The 22,994-nt window shown below is 21.7% G+C and overlaps 9 protein-coding genes across 9 annotated transcripts; 4 read left to right on the top strand and 5 right to left on the bottom strand.

Moving 5' to 3' along the window:
- Positions 1-321: 321 nt before the first annotated feature.
- DDB_G0290431 (hypothetical protein) lies at positions 322-1,827 on the bottom strand (the record flags this gene model as incomplete). The annotated part of the gene is made up of 1 exon (XM_630658.1): positions 322-1,827. The coding sequence occupies one exon, from the start codon at positions 1,825-1,827 to the stop codon at positions 322-324; it is 1,506 nt and encodes a 501-aa protein (XP_635750.1).
- A 520-nt stretch (positions 1,828-2,347) lies between these two features.
- DDB_G0290429 (hypothetical protein) lies at positions 2,348-2,743 on the bottom strand (the record flags this gene model as incomplete). The annotated part of the gene is made up of 1 exon (XM_630657.1): positions 2,348-2,743. The coding sequence occupies one exon, from the start codon at positions 2,741-2,743 to the stop codon at positions 2,348-2,350; it is 396 nt and encodes a 131-aa protein (XP_635749.1).
- Positions 2,744-4,107: 1,364 nt separating this feature from the next.
- Positions 4,108-5,070, top strand: DDB_G0290427 (hypothetical protein; the record flags this gene model as incomplete). The annotated part of the gene is made up of 1 exon (XM_630656.1): positions 4,108-5,070. One exon carries the CDS (start codon positions 4,108-4,110, stop codon positions 5,068-5,070), a length of 963 nt encoding a protein of 320 aa, XP_635748.1.
- Positions 5,071-6,041: 971 nt separating this feature from the next.
- DDB_G0290443 (hypothetical protein) lies at positions 6,042-6,574 on the top strand (the record flags this gene model as incomplete). The annotated part of the gene is made up of 2 exons (XM_630655.1): positions 6,042-6,052; positions 6,205-6,574. The coding sequence occupies 2 exons, from the start codon at positions 6,042-6,044 to the stop codon at positions 6,572-6,574; spliced, it is 381 nt and encodes a 126-aa protein (XP_635747.1).
- A 910-nt stretch (positions 6,575-7,484) lies between these two features.
- On the bottom strand, positions 7,485-7,946 carry DDB_G0290475 (hypothetical protein; the record flags this gene model as incomplete). The annotated part of the gene is made up of 2 exons (XM_630654.1): positions 7,485-7,718; positions 7,842-7,946. The coding sequence occupies 2 exons, from the start codon at positions 7,944-7,946 to the stop codon at positions 7,485-7,487; spliced, it is 339 nt and encodes a 112-aa protein (XP_635746.1).
- Positions 7,947-8,636: 690 nt separating this feature from the next.
- DDB_G0290473 (hypothetical protein) lies at positions 8,637-10,601 on the top strand (the record flags this gene model as incomplete). The annotated part of the gene is made up of 1 exon (XM_630653.1): positions 8,637-10,601. The coding sequence occupies one exon, from the start codon at positions 8,637-8,639 to the stop codon at positions 10,599-10,601; it is 1,965 nt and encodes a 654-aa protein (XP_635745.1).
- A 720-nt stretch (positions 10,602-11,321) lies between these two features.
- On the top strand, positions 11,322-12,380 carry DDB_G0290471 (protein kinase, TKL group; the record flags this gene model as incomplete). Its single annotated transcript, XM_630652.1, has 1 exon — positions 11,322-12,380. The coding sequence occupies one exon, from the start codon at positions 11,322-11,324 to the stop codon at positions 12,378-12,380; it is 1,059 nt and encodes a 352-aa protein (XP_635744.1).
- A 461-nt stretch (positions 12,381-12,841) lies between these two features.
- On the bottom strand, positions 12,842-13,585 carry DDB_G0295479 (beta-ketoacyl synthase family protein; the record flags this gene model as incomplete). The annotated part of the gene is made up of 3 exons (XM_001732982.1): positions 12,842-13,088; positions 13,184-13,342; positions 13,455-13,585. The coding sequence occupies 3 exons, from the start codon at positions 13,583-13,585 to the stop codon at positions 12,842-12,844; spliced, it is 537 nt and encodes a 178-aa protein (XP_001733034.1).
- A 273-nt stretch (positions 13,586-13,858) lies between these two features.
- pks28 (beta-ketoacyl synthase family protein) lies at positions 13,859-22,574 on the bottom strand (the record flags this gene model as incomplete). Its single annotated transcript, XM_001732981.1, has 6 exons — positions 13,859-20,631; positions 20,713-20,907; positions 21,008-21,457; positions 21,556-21,680; positions 21,788-21,980; positions 22,238-22,574. 6 exons carry the CDS (start codon positions 22,572-22,574, stop codon positions 13,859-13,861), a joined length of 8,073 nt encoding a protein of 2,690 aa, XP_001733033.1.
- Between the last annotated feature and the right edge of the window lie 420 nt (positions 22,575-22,994).

Raw genomic sequence — 22,994 nt, 5'->3', positions numbered from 1 at the left:
AAATATATGTGTATATTTTTAAAACTTTTATCCATTTATTATTTTAATTTTTTCATTTTATTACTAATTAGTTTTTAAATTAGGTAAATATAAGTATTTAACAGTTGATGAAATTACACCTTTTCTGGAATTTGAAAACAATAAGAACCACTTTGTATTTCTTTTAAACAATTTCTGGAATTGACCCTATCTCAACTAATAATAATTTTTCAAAATATTAATTATTATCAATTATTGGATTTATTATTATAAACAAAAAAAAAAAAAAAAAAAAAAAAAAAATAGACATATTTATTTAATTTTAAATATTTAATTATAATTTTATTTTAAATCAACTTTTTTAATAATTAATTTACAAGATGTTTTACTATTTTTTATAAGTTTTTTTAATAGTTTTAAAAATTGTTTTGATTTAACAGATGATGATGATGATGATTTTGTAACTACAATTTTATTTAAAGTGTTATTCACTTTAAAGAAACCTGTCAATACTTCATTACTATGTAAATCTGAATCAAAATCTAAATCAAAATCGTCAATTTGAAATTTTAATTGTTGAATATTTTGATTATCTAAACAATGTACTAATGTTGGTATGATATTATTAGGATGAATATATAAAGTGGTTATATTGGGTATTTCTAATAATGGGTCTAATTGTTTACAATATTTGATATTAAAAAATTCTAAACCCAATGTATCTAATGTGCAATTTGATTTTAATAAAGTAAAAAATAACATTAGATTTCTTTTATTTATTTCCAGGTCATTATGGTTTCCTTTTTCAGATGATTGATAAATTGATTTGAATAGTAGTCTTCTTAATGTTGAATTTTCATCTAAAGCGGCATCTTTGAAAACATTATAAACGAAATCACCATCAATTTCTTGAAGATCATTTCCATCTTGACTCATTAATTTCAATGATAATGATTTAACATTTGGTAAAGATAAAGCCTTCTTTATGAATGATGGTGTTGATGGTGTATTTTGAAATTTAATTGATCTGATAGTTGAATAATTTAAAATTGAATCAACATTGTATAAGTGAATACAATGTTTTGGATAGGAACTTAAATAGACTTTTCTAGGTCTTAACTTTTCAACTCCTTGAAAACTAAATGGATAAAACATATTTCCACGAAGGTCTGATACGGCTTCCTTAATTTCATTGTTATTTGAATATGGTAGTCTATAAATATCCCAATCTATAGAAACTCTTTCATACGAAAAAAAACCATTATATGTATCATCGAAAAATTCAAATTCATTTTCTTGATACAATGCACCTCCACCAACAACATCATCATCATCATCATCGTTATCAAATTTATTCAAATGGAAATGGGTTTTAACTTTATTGGCTATATTGACTTTTTTTAAATTTGGAAAAACTAATTTTAAATATGATTTTATTTTATTCATTTGCTTTTTTTGTTGTTGTTTATTTGTAATTGATAATGAAAGATATTGAGTTTCTTTATTTTGTATTAATTTAAATTTGTATGTACTTGGATTATTTTTCCGTAAATCGTAAAAATTATTAAATGCATAATCTTTTAATGAAGAAAATGGAAATACTATACTACAAATATTACCATTATATGATAATATATTTCTAAAAATTTCAAATGATTTTTTTGATAATAATGCATATTCTAAAATTTCATTAAATGTGGATTTATTTGCTAAAAATAATGATAAATCTTTAAAAATAAAATGATTTAATGTTATTATATTATTATTAATATTGTTATTTGAATTTTGAGGAAGTGTCATTTGAAAATTATTATTATTATTATTTAAATATTTGTTGGTTGAAGTCATTGGTTTTATTAATATTAGTATAAAAAAAACAACAGACAACAACGAAAAAAAAAAAAAAAAAAAACTAACTTATTTATAGAAGAGAAACACATACAAAAATTTGTTTTTGATTTTTTTTTTTTTTTTTTTTGAGAAAATTAATGATTAAAAAAAAAAAAGTGAAAAAATAGGTTACATTTTCAAAAAAATCTTGGGAATTTTCCAGTTTTTTTTTTTTTTTTTTGTTTGAATGTTTTATTATTAAAATAATCATAACGATAAACTTTTTTTTTTCAAAAATTAAAGATTCATTAAAGAATAATGGTACTTCAAATTTAGGAATTGATAAAAAAAGGAAAAATAAAAAATAATAATTAAAAATAATAATTAAAAAATAAAAAATAATAATTAAAAAATAAGCCATATTTATTTATTATACAGTGTTTATTTGATTGCTTTTTATTATTATTATTTTTAATTTTTTTTTTTTTTTTTTTCTTTTTTTTTTCTAAAAAAAAATAAAAGAATTATATATTATTGATTAATTAACAACTAATTGTTTGAAATCCATTTTTCTAAAAGTTAAAGTTGTGCCACTCCAACCTACTAAATGAAATATTTCACCCTCTGATTGAAGATTATGAGTATGGTAGGTAATTTCTTCGTCTTGATCATTTGGACCGATATAATTTGTCATAATTTCAAAATCAACGAGTCTATTATCAAAGAAAAATTCTACTTTGTATGTGCATCCATTAAAGTTTAGAATTGAAATATTTCTTTTAAAGAATTGGGTTTCTTTTGATCCAATCCTTCTACAACTTTGATATCTCCAATTTATTTTATTATTTGCCAATTCCAATTCAAATGTAATATTTTCACCAAAAATGTGACATGCTCTGAATGTATATATAGTTCTGATACTATTATTACCCATATTATTATTTAGATAAAATGGAAATGAATGTGATGTAGGTGGTGGTTGAATATGAGGAAGGGGAGGTGGTGGTTGTGGTTGAGGTAGTGGCTGATGTGAAGGAGGAGGAGGAGGAGGAGGAGGAGTTGAAGATTGGGTGAAATAATGGTTATTATTATAATGTGGATCACTATAATTCATAGAAAATGGAAAGGGAAGTTTTTGAAACTTTCTTGGTCTTAATTTTTCCCTTATATATATTTTTATTATTATTATATAAAATATATATTTTGAAAAATAATTATTTATTTTATTATTTGTATTTAGAGATTTTAAAAAAAAAAAAAGAAAAAAGAAAAAAAGAAAAAAAAAAAAAAAAAAAAAAAAAAAAAAAAAAATTATTTTACTTTGACCCTAAAAAAGAAAGGTCCGTTTTTTTAAAAAATAATTTGTTGGTTTTACCAAAATAGGTAATTAACAACAATAAAAAAAATAATAAAAATAATTAATAAATAAAATAAATAAATAAATAAATAATAAACAAATAAATAATAAAAATAAAAATAAAAATAAAAATAATAAAAATAAATAAATAAATAAATATATATAAAAATAAATAAATAAATAATTAAATAAATAATTTATTAGAAAATATTAAAAAAATAAAAAAATAAAAATAAATAAATAAACACTTTAAATGATAATTAATTTCAACGATTTTAAATTTCAGTTAATCATAAATGTTTCTTTATTAAATTAAAAAAAAAACATTTTTCATTAAATTTAATCAAAAAAAAAAAAAAAAAAAAAAAAAATAATAAAATATAAAATTTTAATAATCAAAACAAACCATATTTAACTTTGAAATTTTATAACCATATGGTTTGTGTTGATTATTTAAAAATAAAAAAAATAAAAAAAAAAAAAAAAAAAAAAAAAAGCAAAAAAAAATAAAATAAAAATTAGTAATACTATAAATATTAATAATAAAAATAATAATAGTAATAAATAAAATTATAAGGTTTTATAAGATAATATCATTTGTCATTATTTGAAAATATTATTAAAATATCTCAAATAAATGAGATTAGGACCAAAAAGGAAAAAAATAACGATGAGTTAATTGAAAAAAAAAATAAAATAAAAAAAAATAAAATAAAAAATTCAAAAAAAACAAAAAAAAAAAAAAAAAAAAAAAAAAAAAGAAAATTAATTTAAATAAAAAAAAATTCAAAAAAAAAAAAAATTAATTTTAAAACAAAAAAAAATTAAAAGTTCATAGTTGTATTATTACAAATATATATTTTAAAAAAAAAAATACAAAAAAAAAAAAATAAAAAAAAAGTAAAAATAAATAGTAATTTTTTAGGAAAAAAAAAAAAAGAATGCCAATTTGTAAAATAGGAAAAAGTAGGGGTTGTGAATTTGATATGTATTATGAAATACATAGTGGTGGTAATAATAATAATAATCATATAAATAATGAAACAGATAGTAGAAATTATAATAAAGATAATGGTAAAGATAAAGTTGTATTAGTAATGGGATTTTTAACACAAGGTATTTTATGGTATAAGAATTTAGAGGAATTTACAAAAGATGAAAATTATGAATACTTAATATTTGATAATAGAGGTGTTGGTAGAAGTGGTAATCCAACGACATCATATAGTTCAAGCTCAATGGCAACCGATTTACTAGAGTTAATGGATCATTTACAATGGGAGAAAGCACATGTTGTAGGTGTTAGCATGGGTGGTATGATCTCGTTGGAATTGGCTCATTTAGCACCACAACGTATGAAATCATTAGCATTGGTAGTTACACATGCAGGTAGTTTAGCACCAGCAAGAGGTGTATGGGGTATAACTCAAACTATATTCATTAGAGATCATAGAAAGAGAGGCAGAGTGTTGGCCGCTATTTTATACTCTAAACCATACCTAATCAAACAGTCCTTAGTGGATCCAACAAAAACAAATTTAGAAATGTTTGTCGAAAAGTATTGTAAAGATATGGAAACTACTAAACCACCAGCAATATCTGCACTTTATGGCCATATTAGGACTGTCAATACTCACAAAGTGTCAAAAAAAAGATTATTAGAAATTAAAGAGAAAATAGGTGGTCCAATTACAATTATCACAGGTACTCACGACGATTTGGTTAGTCCATCTGGTAGTCATTATTTAAATTCAATATTATCTCCAACAGAATTTGTAGTTTTTCAAGGTAGTGGTCATAGTGTAAATATTGAAAACTATCAAGAATTTCATGACGCAATCTCCAGAAATTTTAAAAGAGTTGAATTAATTAATAATATTCCAATCACACCAAAATTTGAATAAATTTTATTTTATTTTTTCGTGTAGGAAACAATAATTTTGTTTCTTTTTTTCACTTTTATTTTTTATTTTCTATGCAACTCCTTTGAAATTTCTTGGGGAAAAAAAAAGTTTCTTGAAAACTAGATTTTGTTTTTTTTTTTTTTTTTTTTTTTAATTTTTCTCTTTTTTTTTTTTTTTAAAAAATTTACTCGATTAATGAAAAACTATATATTATTTTTTTTTTATTCTCTATAATTTGTTATCTATTACTAATGGGAATAGTTGTTTTGATTGTTTAAAAGATGGAGAAATAGTAAGTAAAAAAAAAAAAAAAAAAAAAAAAAAATCTTGACCCAGGATGGGTGTTTTTTAAAAAAAAAAAAAAACCTTTTCTACATTCAAAATTAAAACCCTTTTTTTCTTTAATAATTATTAATCATATAAATAAAAAATAAACAAAAAAAAAAAAAAAATAAAAAAAAAAAAGTGTTCAAATAATACAAAAAATAATGAATTATTATTAGGAAATTGTGAAAATGGATTAAAATGTTTTAATGGTAAATGTAAAAAATACTTAAAACAAGGTGAAAAATGTTCAATAATAGATAATATAAATCTATGTGATATTGGATTAAATTGTTTAAAAGGTGAAAATTCAGAGTTTAAATGTTTAGATTATGGATTTTCAAGTTATTTAGAAAAATGTAAACTTGATTCAGATTGTACAAGTAATAATCAAAAATGTGTATATGGATATTGTCAATTATTAAATTATACTCAATGTTTTTCATCAGCTGATTGTTTATCAAATCAAATTTGTTCTTTTGAAACTTCAATTTATAAATGTGTAAAATTGAATTTAAAAGGTGGTTATTGTTATTCAAGTAGAGTATGTTTTCAAGGTTTAAAATGTGTTAATGGTATTTGTACAGAAAATAATCTAAATAAATTAGGTCAATATTGTAATTCAGATTATAATTGTGATATAAATAATGGTTTATATGTAAGTTATATAAAAAAAAAAAAAATTTATTAAACTTTTTATTAATAAATTAAATATAAAAAAATAAAGTGTTCAGAGTTAGGAATTTGTGAAAAATTATTTGAACCAAAATCAATAGATGATTGTAATTATATAGAAAATAATAATAATAGTAATAATAATTCAATAACTCAATGTGGAAAATATCAATCATGTAGTTGTGATGATAAATGTATTCAAACAAAAGGATATCCAATTCAATATTCACTTGAATATGATTTAAAAAAGTGTTCATATGATAACGATTGTGTTTATGGTGATTTTATTAACATGTTTTCAAAACAATCTTGTGTATATAAAAAGTGTAGATCTCAACTTTGTAAATATAAATCAAGTGTAATCTTTGATAATGTTACCACTGATAGTTCCGATTGTAGTTATGCTAAATATCAAATTGATAAATACTGTAATTCATCATTAAATTTAAAACACTCATTTGGTATTTTCATTTCATTTTCATTTTTGATAATAATAATCTTTTAATAATAATAATAAATAATAAAAATAAAATATTTATAATATTTTATAAGTTTAAAAAAAAAAAAAAATAGGGTTTATATGTGTTTGTAATTAACCTGTTATTAAAAAAAAAAAGAGTGACATCCTTATAAAAAATGTCTACCTAATTTTGATTTTTTTGAAAAAAAAAAACAATTTGTAAACACATTTTAATTTTATTATTCCCAGTCATTGGAACTATGATTTTTTTTTTTTTTTTTTTTTTTTTTTTTTTTTTTTTTTATTAAATCAAAAACAGAGGTAAAATTTTTTTTTTTATTTTTTTATTTTTTTAAACTTTTAAAATATAATAAAACACATAACATGTAACCTAGTATTTTTAATTTTGTTTAAATCTGTCATCATTAAATAAGTATCTAGTATTAAAAAAAAAAAAAAAAAAAAAAAAAAAAAAAAAAAAAAAATAATTTAAATACTAATTGATTTTTTAATACTTTTTTTATTTTAAAACCTGGACAGTTTATACAAGAAAGTAATTATTTAATTTTTTGTATTGGTATTGGATGCTCAAAGAAAGGAAATCAATTTAAATTCAAGCACTGTTTTTAAAACATGGAAAAAAATATTAGACATTCACCAGATTCTACAAAGGAAACTTTTTTTGACTCATCATCAAGAGAGCAACCCAAATTTACCAACACCTCAATGTGTTCATCCAAATGTTGAAATATGAATAATATTGATTGCCTAGAATTGTAAATAATATTCTTGCTCTTGCTATCGCATCTTATTTTAGTTGAATTAAATGGTCCAAATGATAAAGCTTGTAAATTATTATTTAATATTAATGATAATAGTATAGTATCAACATTTAATATAATCTATAAATCACCATCAATCAAACTAGTATAATTAATTTAAAACAAGGAGGTTTTTAAATATTATTGGTAAGGATTTCTATTATCCAATTGATAAAGTTACAATAATTGGTTTGATCTTTTGCATTTTTATTACAATTTGAAATAATGGTGGAAACTTTAAAACTTAGACCCAAAATTGATGAAAACTTTTGAAAATCAATTCCTTTGGAATCACCATTTCTTGCAACACTAACACTAATAGTAATATTAACAGCCCCTTCAACCTCGATGAGTTGATGTTTACATTTCTTTTTACAATTTAAACAATTTAATAATAGTAGTGGTGATTGGTTTTGATGTTTATTTCATTTCTTAAAGAAATTGGCTTGGTTCCAAAAGAAATTATAGAAACTGGGTTCTCTGCTTATGACACCATTTAACAAAAGTGCTGAACATTTAAATGTATTATTATGATTTGGATTAATATCATTGATCTTGGAAAAACCATCAAAGAATCTATTCCAACTTGGTATCATTAGTTAAAATCATGATAGTATTTAAAGAAATTGAGGTTGAGAAGTTCGTCCGCCCTGCAAATATTAAACACTGACAACTTAAAAACACTCACTATAACCCACAAAAATCATTAAACAATTATTTCAATCACAATTACCACAACCAAAATAATAATAATATAATAATTATAATAATAATAATAATACTATTTTTAGAATCAATTAAACATAGACTTTTCCTTCACAAAGGTGGAGTTTTTAATGTCGGTTTATCTCACATAGTTTTGTATATAAAATCACTAACGGTATACCACCCAAAGAATCAATAATTGTTTTCAAATAAATTATATGGTCCACATTAAAATTGTTATTTTAATTGTTTTTGTTCTTTTTTTTTTTTTTTGATATTTTTTTTTTTTTTTTTTTTTTTTTTTTTTTTTTTTTTTTTTTTTTTTTTTTTGTTATTGTGTTTGCTCCATTTATGTTATTATTGAACTAAATTATATGTTGGTCAAATAGTTAATAATTAAACAATTAATAATTATTTTAAATTGTTTTGTTAAATAAATTATTAGTATTTATGGAAAATAAAAATAAAAAATAAAATAGTTAAAAAATATCTTTTTTTTGGCATGGAATTTTTTTTTTTTTTTATTTTTTATTTTTTATTTTTTTTTTTTATTTTTTATTTTTTATTTTTTTTTTTCAAATATGATAATTAATATTTCAAAATTAGATAGTGATATAAAATATCAAATTTATATTCAACAATGCGAAATTGATAATAATAGTGAACAAGATACAATTGACCATAAATATTTTTGTAAATTTTTATCAGATGATTTTAAATCTAAAATTATCAATAAAAATGAAATAGAATCATATAATTTCACATTATATTTCATAATAAATTTAATAAACTGTTTTAATTTAATATTTTTTAATATAACAACAACATCACCAACAAAAACAACAACAACAACAACACCAACACCACCAATATTAACAACAAAAGGAAATAAAGAAATAATAACAACAAAAAATTTAAAACAAAAAGTTAAAGAATCTTTTAAATTATTTTTAATTTATTTAAATAATGAAAATTTCATTAAAAAAATAATAAAATCATTAAACAGTAATGAAGTTTTAGATATAATTAATAATAATAATAATGATAATAATAATAATAATAATGATGATGATGATAGTAATATTAATAATAACTCATATGAAATATTGCAATGGTTGAAAGAATCAATAGATAATTCAATTTTTAATGGTTGTGAAATGTTAAGAAGGAGAGAACTTTCAAATTATTATAATAATAATAATAATAATAAGAAGAATAGTAATAATGAAGATGACGAAATTAAATTATTAGGTATTGATATTAATAAAGAAGATAGTAGAATTATTAAAGTTTATAATGAAAAAGATGGTCAACTATCAAAAGATTATAATTTTAAATTTGATGTTATTGATGAATATGAATCATTCTCACATCCATTCATATATAGTGTTAAAAGTAGATGGTATGAAAATTATAGAATAGGTTATAATTCAATAGTACCAAATATTGAAATATTTAAAAAATCATTTTCAATGTTTACTTTTGATTTATTAGATGGTATTGATTGGGGTAGTTATAGTGGTGATGATGATAATAATGATAATAATAATGAAAATTATACAAAAGTTGTAGTTTATGGTGGTTGTATATTATCATGTTTAGAAACATTCCCAGGTGATGGTATAAAATTAGTTAAAGATTATATAGAGATGAAAAGAATTGAAAGATTAATTTTTAAATTACCATTACCAAAATATCTTTTAAAGAGAATTACAAGATTAGTACATGATGATTATTCATTCATAAGGTCAATCAATGATAAACAACAATCATTAGATTCACCATACTATAGGTCTGATATTGATATCTCAATCATTTCAAACTCTTTAGAAGATGCAAATAAAAAATTAAAACAAGTATCTTCAAAAATTATTGAAAATTTACATTCAACATATGGTTATGATAATTGTGATTATAGATTTGTTAGAACTCCAAATTCAATTAGTATAGTTTATTCAATAAATAATAATAGTAATAATAATGAAAATAAAAGAACAAGAATAATTCAATTGATTATTATTATAACTAAAACTATTGAACAACAAATTCTATTTCATGATATTGATTGTATATCATTATGTTACGATGGTGATAATGTTTATTTACATGAAAGATCATTAAGGGCTTTGAAAACTCGTACAAATTTAATATCAATTAAAACGTTAACTCATTCCTATAGTAGATTATTAAAGTATTCATTAAGAGGTTTCAATTCAATTTGTTATCAACTCTGCGAACATATACCTCGTTGTGATCAAAAGGAAATACTCTATAAACATGCAAAAGAAATCAATCAAATCTCATTGGAAAAACATAATCAAATTTTAAATGATCCAACAATCATCACAAGAAAAGATTTATTAGAATATCAAACTATCGATTTCCCATTATTAGATTCTTTTGAAAATATTTTAACTTTTCTTCAAAATGAATTACCTGGTCTTTATGGTCAATCTTTTGATGATTTAATTCATTTAGATAATGATTTAAATTTACAAAAAACAAAATTTGGTACTTTAAAACCAATTCAGTTTAAAATTTTATAATAATAACAATAATAAAAACAGTTTTAATTATTTTCAAACAATAATAAATGTTTTTTATTTTATTTATTTTATTTTTTTATTTTTTTTTATTTATTTATTTATTTATTTTTTTAATTGTTTTTTTTTTTTTTTTTTATTGTTGTTTGAATTTTTTATTTTTATTTATAATAATAAAAGTTAAGTGGGTTTTAGGGACAGTAATAACAATTTTTTTGTAGAGTGGTTGTTAGAGTTGGTGATTACATTTATTTCGTGATGGGTTATTAAAATAAAAGTGTTTGGTTTGATTGGTCGTGGTGGGTATTTTTTTTTTTTTGAATTTTTATTTTTATATTTTTATTTTTTTTTTTTTTTTTATGTCGAATGTGTGTTTGTGTGGTAAAACTTGAAAAAAAAAATAATGTTTTGATTTAATTATATTAAATTAATCACAACAGTCATTGTGATATAATTAGGTTATCTATTTTTACAATAATTTAATTAATCAATTTAAAAAAATGGTAATCATTCACACTATTTTTATTTAATAATTTTTTATTTAATAATTTTTTATTTTTTTTTTTATTTTTTTTTTTTTTGATTATTTAAAATATTTTTTTTTTTTAAAACCAAAATATTAAATAAAAATATCAAAAAATCAATAATATTGCAGTTAGTTAATTTTTTAAAAATATATAATAAATCAATTTTTAGAAAAAAAAAAAAAAAAAAAAAAAAAAAATGGAAATTGTAATTAATAATATTAGTGGTTTAAATAATAGTTTTAATAATAATAATAATAGTAATAATAATGATGAAAATGAAATTAATTTTAATTTGATTAAAGAATCAATTGTAAATTTTAAATTATGGGATATTAATAATAAACAAATTGAATATGTTTGTAGATTAGGATCTGGATCATTATGTAGAGTTTATAAGGGTAGATTAAATGGTAAACCAGTTGCAATTAAAGTTTTTTCACCAATTAGATTCGAAGAATTTAAAACTGAATTTTTAATGATGCAATCATTAAGATCATCACCATTTTTAATTTCATTTTATGGCGTATCAATAGTTGAAGAACCTCAAAAACAATGTTATTGTATAATTACTGAATTTTGTAGTCGTGATTCTTTATATCATATAATGACTGATAGATTGATAGAGATAGGTTGGAATCGTTTCTTTCAATTTTCAATGCAAATCATATTGGGTTTACAATCATTACATAATAGAAAACCCAAACCAATTGTTCATAGAGATGTTACCTCTTTGAATATATTGGTAAATGAGGATTGGGAATGTAAAATATCAAATTTTAGTGCAAGTAGATTCAATTGTTTAAATACTGAATATATCAATAGTAATAATCAAAATAAATCATTTGCATTTTGTTCACCAGAATCAAGTGATTTTCAAGATATTGATGATGACTATACTAGTTTATCATCATCAATTACAAGTAAATCTGACATTTATTCATTTGGTATTATAATGTTTGAATTAATTAGTAGAATTATAAATGGAGAGTATTCCCATCCATTCAGTGAATTCAAAGATATAAAAAATGATTTTCAATTATTATTATCTTCTAAAAATGGGTTAAGACCATCATTACCAAATATTTGTCCAGAACCATTAGAAAAACTTTATAAACAATGTGTTGATCAATCACCATTAAATAGACCATCTTGTGAAGAAGTAATTATATCATTAAATCAAATTAGATCATTTTATCTTTTACCACAAACAAAAAAATCATGGGATAATTTAGTTTTAAAAAATAAATGTAAATAAAAAAATAAATATAAATATTTTTAAAATGTATTGAGAGTACTTATTTATTTTTTTAATTTAATTTTATAAGTTGTTTTTTAAGATATTCAATTGCTTTTGTATTATTGAATATTGGAAATGATTTTGTAAGATCATAGAGTGATTTAATTTTTCCAACATTTTTTTTATAATTTTCTGAATGTTTGCGTTCAATTCTTTTTGAAATATAATGTTATATTATTTTTTATTTTAGTTTTATAAGAAATAATATCAGAACTTTCACCTATCTTTAAATCTCTTAAAAGATGTCTTCTTTTATTTGAATCTTGAATCTCACAGTAAAAGTTTATAATCGAGGGATTCGCTAAAAAATTATTTATTTCTTCACAATGTTCACAACAAGATCTGAAATAAGGAGTTAATGAATAATTATCAGTTTTTGTAGGTGAAGTTTTCAAATGACTTGAAATTTTATATTCATATTAAAATTTTAATATAGCATTGATTTCATATATATTGCTATTATTATTGTTTTTATTATTGTTGTTGTTGTTGTTGTTATTTGATTTGAAAGATGTTGAATTGAATACTTTTAAAAAGAAATCAGTTGAATCATTTACTGAAATATTTCTATTAATTAAAATATCCAAGAATTCGATTTGACAAGCCTTTGATTGATTAGTATTAATATATTCCAAATTATTCCATACTCTTACTAATGATTCTATACTTAAATTAATATTAATAAACCATATTTTAACGTAACATAACAATATTAATATTATAATTATTATTATTATTACTAATGATTTATAATTTTCTACGATGTTTGTTGCAGGGAATTACATGAGAGCGGTATTAAAAATTTCTTTTTTTCATTTGTTTTACTATCAATATCCATTTGATCACAAGCATTATCACTGCTTTCATCGTTTTTAAAACATTTATCTTTAAATTCTGATAATACTAAACAAACATTTGAACTTTAATTGATAATATTAAATATATTAGTTTATATATAGATAATAAATGGTATTGTAAAGAAAATAAAATGATATATTAAAATTACCAGTAACACCAAAATTATTAATTAACATGACAGTGGTTTTATTTTCATTGAAGGTAATTGGTTCAGTTACGACTTTTAATGCCCATTCTTTGAAATTTATTAATGGATTTGGTTCTTTGAAATTAATATTTTGAAGAAATAGTTTATTCTTAAACATTAAACAACATTTAATTAATGATGCAACTCCAGAACATGCTGATTAATAAGGTGGATAAAAATTTTTTTTTAAGATCTTTTTAATTTATTTTTTCAATTTTAGTGTTTCTAATATTTATTTTTATTTTTTTTTTTCTTTTTTTTTATTCAACACAACAAAAAATATGCATACATATTGATACATGGATTTTGGTAGATTTATTAAACAATAAATTTTAGGAATTTTTTTATTTTTTCTATTTATTATATTACTTTAGTTTTTAAAAATAAATAATTATCCATTATTATTATTTTTATTATTATTTTTGTATTTGAATTTGTTTTTATTAATTAGATAACCAAATTTAATAATATCAATTGATTGATTGATTTTATTATGTTGTAGTTGATGAATTGTAATGAGATTATGACCTAATTGATTATCGATAAAATTCTTTAATTGTACTATTACTAAACTGTCCATACCATATTGTGTAAGTTGTAAATCTTCATTAATTTTAGATTCGTCAATTGATAGTAATTCACTGATTTTGTTTAAAATTGTTGAATGAATGAATTCATTATCACTACCACTACCACTACTGGAATTGGTATTGATTTGATATGATTTTTTGAAAATATTAATTTCATAATCAAGTTTATAAAGATGGTAATTTGGTGAAGTTAACATAACTTCAAAATTGAAATCTACTAAACTATAATTTGGATATTGACGTTGATTTTGAATGAATAAATCTAATGAACTAATAACGAGTTGTGGTGAGAATAATTTTAAGAATGAACTTTTAAACATGGTTTCAATTGCATTATTACGTGATATAAATCCAGTTGAAGCTACAGTACCTAAATTAATTGCTAAAGATGGTAATCCAAGTGAATGTCTATACTTTGATAATGAATCTATAACGCTACAAGCACTAACATAACAACATTGTTGATCTGAACCAAATATTGATGACACTGAAGATGCAATTATAAATTGTTTAATTTTCCATGAACGATTAATTGATTCATTGTGAAGATTAATGGCTCCAATTGTTTTTGCACCATGAGCAATATTTAAACGATTCATATTAACATCTTGAACATCACCAATATCATTATTAAATGCAAAATGAATGATTGAATCGATATTCGTAATATTCTCATTTAGTTCTAATTGATTCAATACTTGATTGACTTTATTTGAATCTTCAATATCGATTTGAATAAAATGGAATTTAATGATATTATCTTTGATAAATTTAGTTTGATTAATTAATAACTCTAATTCCCATTTTAATTTTGATTTTGAAAGTATTATAATATTCTGAATTGAGTGATTTGAATATCTAATCAAGTATTTCATTATTTCTAAAATGATACCAGTTTGACCAGTGAGTAAAATATTTTTGCCCATATTTAATTTTGATATATCATATGAATGTTTCATTATAATTTGATTATTATTATTATTGTTTTGTTGATAATTATTATAAACTCTATTAAACTCATCTTGATTATGATTTACGATAATTTTACCGATATGTTTTCTTTGATTAATATATTCGATTGCATCTTTGAACTGATTATTTGAATATTCAATGATTGGTATACTTAACTCTAATTTGTTTGAATTGATCATTTTGATAATTTTCTTTAAATAACTTCTGACCATTTTACCATTGAAATCAATCATTTCAACATTATTGTAACCCATATTATATTTGAAATGATTATTGGCAATATAGTCATTTGGTGTGAGATGAGTAACACTTAAATCAACGATACGTCCTGACATATTTAAACATTGGAAATTTGAATCCATAAATTCTGATGATAGTGTGTTTAATATTAAATCTACACCTTGTTGTTTGACTTCTCCTAATTCAATTAATTTATTCTTTATTTCATTGACATAGTCTTTATTACGAGATGAATAGATAGCAGTAATAAATGATCCATAGTTCTTTTTTAAATAATCTTCTTTATCTTTTGAACCAACTGTTAAAAATATATGACCTTGATGTTTTTTGCATTTTAATAAATCTAAAGATGAAATACCAATACCACCTGCTGCTGAGTGAATTAAAATGGATTCATTTGATTTTAAATTACCAACACCATAGATACTATGTAATGATGTAACGTATATCGATGGAATTGATGCTGAAATTGAATGATTATAATTTAAAGGTTGATGATAAATAAAATTATAATCTATGACCACATGAGAACCACTTGTTTTTGATGCGACACCACAAACATGATCACCCACTTTAAATTTCTTTTTTTCTGCATCACTACCTAATCTTGTAATAATACCACTAAAATCGTTACCAATCATAGGATTTTCAATACCAATACAATTTTCAACTTCATATTCTTTACCATACTTTAAATCTAAATCACTGCTAACCATACCAATATGCATTAAATAATCTTTATAGTTTATACCTGTTGCTTTAATTTCGATCTCTACTTCTTTTGAGTTTGGTTCAACTCTTTTACTATATAATTGATATTCTAAATTTGAATCTAATTGAATCAATAAATTATCTTTATTTGTTTCAAATGATTTTGATTGTAAATTACATTTAATTTTATTTGAATGTCTAGTATATCTTTCATAGTATACTTTATTATTATTAATTGTAAATTCTTTTTGAATATTATTATTTGTATTGATTAAATAGTTGATTAATGATAATTGTTGTTGCTTGCAACTACAACTACTAATACTACCATTACTACTATTACAACTGCTACTGCTATTATTATTTAAAATTTTCAAAGAAATTATGTCATAGTTTAAAATATATAAATCTAATTGTGGATACTCAACGAAATAACGTGCTGCACCAATAATTGATGATGATAAATAATTATCAGTTGTTGAATCCAATGATATTAATAAATGTTTGAAATTATTTGTTAATTCTAACTTTAATATTAATTGATTGATTTGAATATATTCATAGGTTATTTCTTTGAAATTTGAAATATTAATTGGTTCAATTGACTTTAAAAATATTATTAATGTTTTATTATTGTCAAAATCATCACTATTATCATAATTATTTGCAATCCATGTTTGAAATTCATTAAAATTATTAATATTAATCGTTTTACTTTTTAATTCTTGATTTGATGATATTGAATTTTGAAGGCTACAACCATAATTATTATTACCAAATAAAATGATATTATTGAAAGAATTAAATTGATCCAATGATGAATCTGATGATTGCTTTGAAATGATTTCATTAATTGATGGTTTTCTTGTTTGAATTAAAAATATTAAATTGTCATTACCAGATATAATTGTATCTCTATAGTTTGTTTCATTTAAAATTTTAATCCATTTATCTTGATTCATACAACTTCTATCAGGTCTTAACTCGGTATCACTATCAGAAGATGGCCACCATTGTGAAAAGCAACAAAAAACTGAATCATAATTAATTGATTTATAAGGTGGTTCAACAAATAGCAGTTGACCATTTGGTGTCAATATATTATGAATTTCATCCAATGTTGGTTTAAGTTTCTTAACGACATGCATTACATTTGACATTACAACGAGATCATAATAGGATGTTTTAAAGTCTTGATCAAATAATGGTTTCTCTAAATCTAATACACGGTGGATAATATTGAAATTTTTGTGAGCTGTAAATGGTGAAAACTTCTCTTTAATCTCTGCTGAAAATGAAGATGATACATCACTCCATGTGAATTCGATATCAATGACTGAGTTTGGATTTGCATTTAAAAGTTTACAAATCTTTTCTAAAATTAATAAACTAAGACTACCAGTACCACCACCTGCTTCTAATATACGAAATACAATTGGTTGATTTAAAATTGGTTTGAGTGCTTCAATTATAATTTCACTTAATAAGTTATTTAATGGTTGAACTACTCTTGAATTCTTATAAAAATCATCTAAAAATCCATTTTCGAATAATGATTGTGGTGTATCTGTAAATGAATCATCTTTTAATGGGAATATTTGTTTTGCTATTATTTTAGTTGTTTTAGTATACAAGTTGTATAATTTTTCAAAATGTATTGGTGATTCATTATTACTATTTTCATTGTTGTTGCTGTTGTTGTTGTTGTTGTTGTTTTTGTTTTTGTTTTCACTGTTGTTATGATGATTAAGAATATAATGATTACTACTACTATAACTCTTTAAGATTTCAAAAACGAATTTGAAAAGATTTTCATTTACTAAACCATTGTTGTTATAATATAGTTGTTTAAATTGATTATATTCTAATGTTGTTAATGATTCTAAATTTATAGTTGGACATCTAACGTTGATATGTTTATAAAATAATGATAATAACAATTCAGTTGAAATGATTTGATTATCTTCTTCTTTGGCAATAAATTCATCTACACTATATAAATGTTTGAATTGTTGAGGTTTGTTGATGATTGAATCTTTTGGTTGAAGATATGGTGTATAAATTTCATTTGAAGGTGGTTTACAAATTATAGTATTGCTTGGATTTGCAAGTGAAACTGATGAACAAACCACCCTTGAGATCTCCATTAATAATCTACCATTTGGAAGAATGATTTTAACTGATGCTGAAAACGATTGATAATTAGTTCTTGCTTTTTCTTCAGTAAAAATATATAATTCTTTAATTAAACTATTATTACTATTATCATTGTCATCTTTGCTCAAAGATGATGATAATGGAATATTTGAAGAGTATAATTTGAAACCTTCAATTCTATCGAGTACAACTGGTTGTGCAACTGCAATTAATGAACCATGTAAACAAGAATCTAAAGTTGCAGCATTAAATAATGAACGACCAATAGTACTATGATTACTAATTGTATGATTATTGATTTCATTTAATGATACTACAGCGAGTGAACAATTATTACCAATTGAGCATTCTTTTACACCTTGAAATAAACCTTTATATGTTAAATTTGTTTTGATTTTAATGGATTCATAAAAATCATGTTTTGATATTGTCGTAAAATTACATTTATCTTTTAATGCTTGAATGTTAATTAATTTTTCACTATTGATACTGTTATGTTTGAATAAACTAAAATTACCAAGTGATGATAATATCCATTGATTTGTTTTTTGATCTTTGTAATGACTTTTAACGTTGAATTCATTCTTTGAGAGGAGAGAAACTGTAGTTTCTAAACATTGATTATTACCTTCTGTTAATACTAATGGTGATTTAAATTCTAATGAGCTAATTGTTATATCTTGATTTGGATAAATTGATAATAGATTTTGAACATAACCCATTCCAGGATAGTAAAATTTATCACTGACTTGATGACCTTTTAACCATTGAAATGGTGGTTTCTTGATATCAATAAATGTTTGATATGTTGGACATGCTGAATCAATACCATTACCAAGGTTTTGAATGGATGGGCCTTCATTTGTAATCTTTTCATGAAATGGATTTAATTTAAAGTATTCATTATCATCCCATTGATAAAGTGGCAAGCTATTAATATTAAATTGGATTATTTTGTTATTATTATTATTATTATTATTATTATTATTATTATTATTATTATTATTATTATTATTATTATTATTATTATTAATATTATTATTATTATTATTGATGTTAGTTAATTGTGATTTAAAATTAATGTTAAAATTATTATTAACATATAATAAAGAGATTGTCTTTAAAAATTCATTATAATCATTCTTCTTTTTATGTAATGGTGAATAGATTGTAACGCTTTTGCCATTATTAAAGTAACTTGATTGAGTTGATTTCATTTGATTCAAGTAAAATTGTAATGTTGGATGTGGTGCAACTTCAATGAATGTAATTTCATTACCCATATCATTAGACTCGATATGTTTGTAAAGATTGCTGATGGTCTGTGTGAATGATACTGGTTGGCGAATATTCTCCCATACATAATTGGCATTATATGGTGTTTGATCATTGAATAAATTGGTTGTAACTGTTGAAAATACTGGTACTGATGGTAGTTTTGATTTAAATACCAATGAGCATACTTCATCTTTTATCATAAGTTGACTTGATGTGTGAAATGATGATAATGATCCTAACATTGCACAAAAGATATCATTTGATTTAAATTCTTTTGAAATTTCATTTAATAGATCTTCTTTACCTGCAATAACGATTGATGTTGGTGAATTGTAACATGCAATTTCAAGTGTTTCGTATTTATTGTTTTTGGATTGATATCTCTCAATAAATTCATCATAGCTAATATTGACTGAAAGCGCTCTACCTGTACCTGTAGTTTTGTTTTGAGCCAATGATCTATGATAGATTAAGTGACACAATGTTTCAAAATCGATCATACCTGATGAATAGGATGATGATAATTCACCAAGAGAATGACCAACGATGATATCTGCTGAAACACCCCAATGTTTATATAGTTCATAGAGTGATATTTGAATCATTATATTTGCTGGTTGTGCTAAAATTGGTAGATGGATTGATATTTCATCTTTATCACTGACTGATCTTAATCTATCTAAAACTGAATAACCATAATACTTGAATAACTCTTTATCGAATCTATTCACTGATTCTCTGAATATTGGTTCATTCTCGTATAGTGATAATGCCATTCTATTATATTGTGAACCTTGGCCACAAAATACTATTACTGTGAGTGGTGATTTCTTTTTTTCAACAGTAATATTTGAAATTAAACTTTCACTATTTTTCAACTTTATTTGATTATCATCATCTTGAAATTCATTCCAATCACTTGCAATTATAACTGATTTTTGAATTAATGATGTTGATTTGAATTTGATTTGATTATAAACAAATTCTTGAAAACTTCTTGTTGATGAATTCGAATCATCATCATTATTATTGACTATTATGGATTTATAATTATCTAATGATGTTGATGAATTACTTGAGAGTGGTATTAAAAATTTCTTTTTTTCATTTGCTTTACTATCAATATCAATTTGCTCACAAAAATTATCACTACTGCTTTCATCATTACTATAACGTTTATCTTTAAATTCTGATAATATTAAACAAACATTTGAACCTAGTGATAATAATAATAATAAAATTAATTTCAATTTTTTTATCATACACATAAATTATAAAGTGATAAATCAATATTTACCAGTAACACCAAAATTATTAATTAACATGACAGTGGTTTTATTTTCATTGAAGGTAATTGGTTCAGTTACGACTTTTAATGCCCATTCTTTGAAATTTATTAATGGATTTGATTCTTTGAAATTAATATTTTGAAGAAATAGTTTATTCTTAAACATTATACAACATTTAATTAATGATGCAACTCCAGAACATGCTGATTAATTATGATATTATAATTAAAAATAAATGAGTAATGTTAGTAATTAATTATTGATTATTGATTATGATTAAGAAAATTTAATTAATTGATTTACCTTCAGTGTGTCCAATGTTTGATTTGATTGAGCCAACTAAAACTTGTTTCTTGTTATTGTTATTTTGATCGAAAAGTCTTGAAATACCTTCTAATTCAATTGGATCACCAGTTGGAGTACCAGTACCATGAGCTTCACAATAATCAATATCAGATTCATTGATTTGACCATTGGTTGATTTGATTGCTAATTTCATATTTTCATATTGAGATGATTTTGATGGTGAATAAAAGTTTAATTTATCATAGTTTCCGTCCACATTTGAACTTGAACCTTTGATTACACAATAGATATTATTTGAATCTTTAATTGCATCTTTTAGTTTCTTTAATATGACTATTCCAACACCTTCTGAACGAACAAAACCATCAGCATCCGATGAAAAAGAATGACATTTACCAGTTGGACTTAACATATTCAATTGTGTGAATGATTTTGAAACATGTGGGTCTGAAAATATAAAAATAATATATTGATTAATATATATAATTCATTTACTTTTTTTTTTTTATAATTATTATTATATTGTTAATCACAACATTACATACCTAATATAAAATTAACACCACCAACAACTGATACATTTGATTTATTTGATTTGATTGAATTGTATCCACAATTAATTGCATTTAAAGAACTGGAGCAAGCTGAATCAATTGTAAAATTCTCACCTCTTTATTTTTAAATATAAAAAAGTTAATGTTAGTAAATTTTAATATTAATATTGATGACGATATTTAAAATTATAATTAATCCTATTAATATTGTAATAAATCATACCTAAAGTCAAAGTTATAACCGATTCTATTCGCAACTGAATGATTTGAAGAACCAAAGATATTATTTTGAGTTTCAAATGGTGATTTTTGAAGACTACCATAATCAGTAGTACTGCTACCAATAAATGTACTTGTATTTGTACCACGTAAACTAATCGGATCAATACCACTATCTTCTAATGCTTCCCATACACCTGCATGTTTTTAAATTTATTAAATATTTTGATTATTAAAAAAAAAAAAAAATATTAATAAAAAAACCATTAAAAAAAAAATAAATATAATACCGTACCTGAAATGAAATTTCATATAATTGAAATTAAAAAAAAAAAAAAAAATTAACAAAAAAGAATTTTATTTAAAAATAAAAAAATAAAAAAAAAATAAAATTGGCGGGAGAATTCTGGATATTTTTTATTTATTTTGGGTAGATTTAATTGGAATATCTTACATTTTAATAATAATCTTTGTTGAGGATCAATTGTAACAACATTATCATAACTTGGATTAATTCCAAAGAATATTGGATCAAATCGTTTCCATTCATCAAGAGGTAATAAACCAGCGGAAACTGAATTAATTTCACCATTTAAATAATAATTATCAGACCATCTTTCAGAAGTAGTAACAATTCCATTTAATCCATTTAATAATGAATTAAATAATTGATTTGGTTTTGAAATTGATTCATTTAAATCACCACTTGGAAATCTCAAACCTATGCCAATAACTGCAACATCACCGTAATATTCCTCGTTACTGTTATAGTAAATATCATATTTTTCCATTTTATATTGTAATATTGTTAAATTATAATTTGAAAAAAAAAAAATTAATTTATAATAAAAAAAAAAAAAAAAAAAAAAAAAAAAAAAAAAAAAAAAAAAAAAAAAAAAAAAAAAATTTTAATTTAAATACAATTATCTTTTAAATCTTGCGAACATTAAAATTAAATTTATTATTGCCAAAAAATATTCCAATGGTGAATCATCCAAATTTAAAATACCAATAAACACTCACCAACCACAAATTTTTTATTTTGATATAAAAAAAGAATAGTCAAAATATTATTAGAATATAAAAAAAGAAATAATTTTATTATATGAAAAAAAAATTTTTACAAAGCATTAAAAAAAAACAGACAAATAATTTTATTTAAAAAATCTTCTTTTATTTTTTTTTATTAAAAAATTTGTGGTTGGTGAGTG

Source organism: Dictyostelium discoideum (assembly GCF_000004695.1).
Source record: "Dictyostelium discoideum AX4 chromosome 5 chromosome, whole genome shotgun sequence".
NCBI lineage: Eukaryota > Evosea > Eumycetozoa > Dictyosteliales > Dictyosteliaceae > Dictyostelium > Dictyostelium discoideum.
The sequence above is the reverse complement of the archived record's forward strand: the minus strand, read 5'-3'. Positions and strand labels throughout refer to the sequence as shown.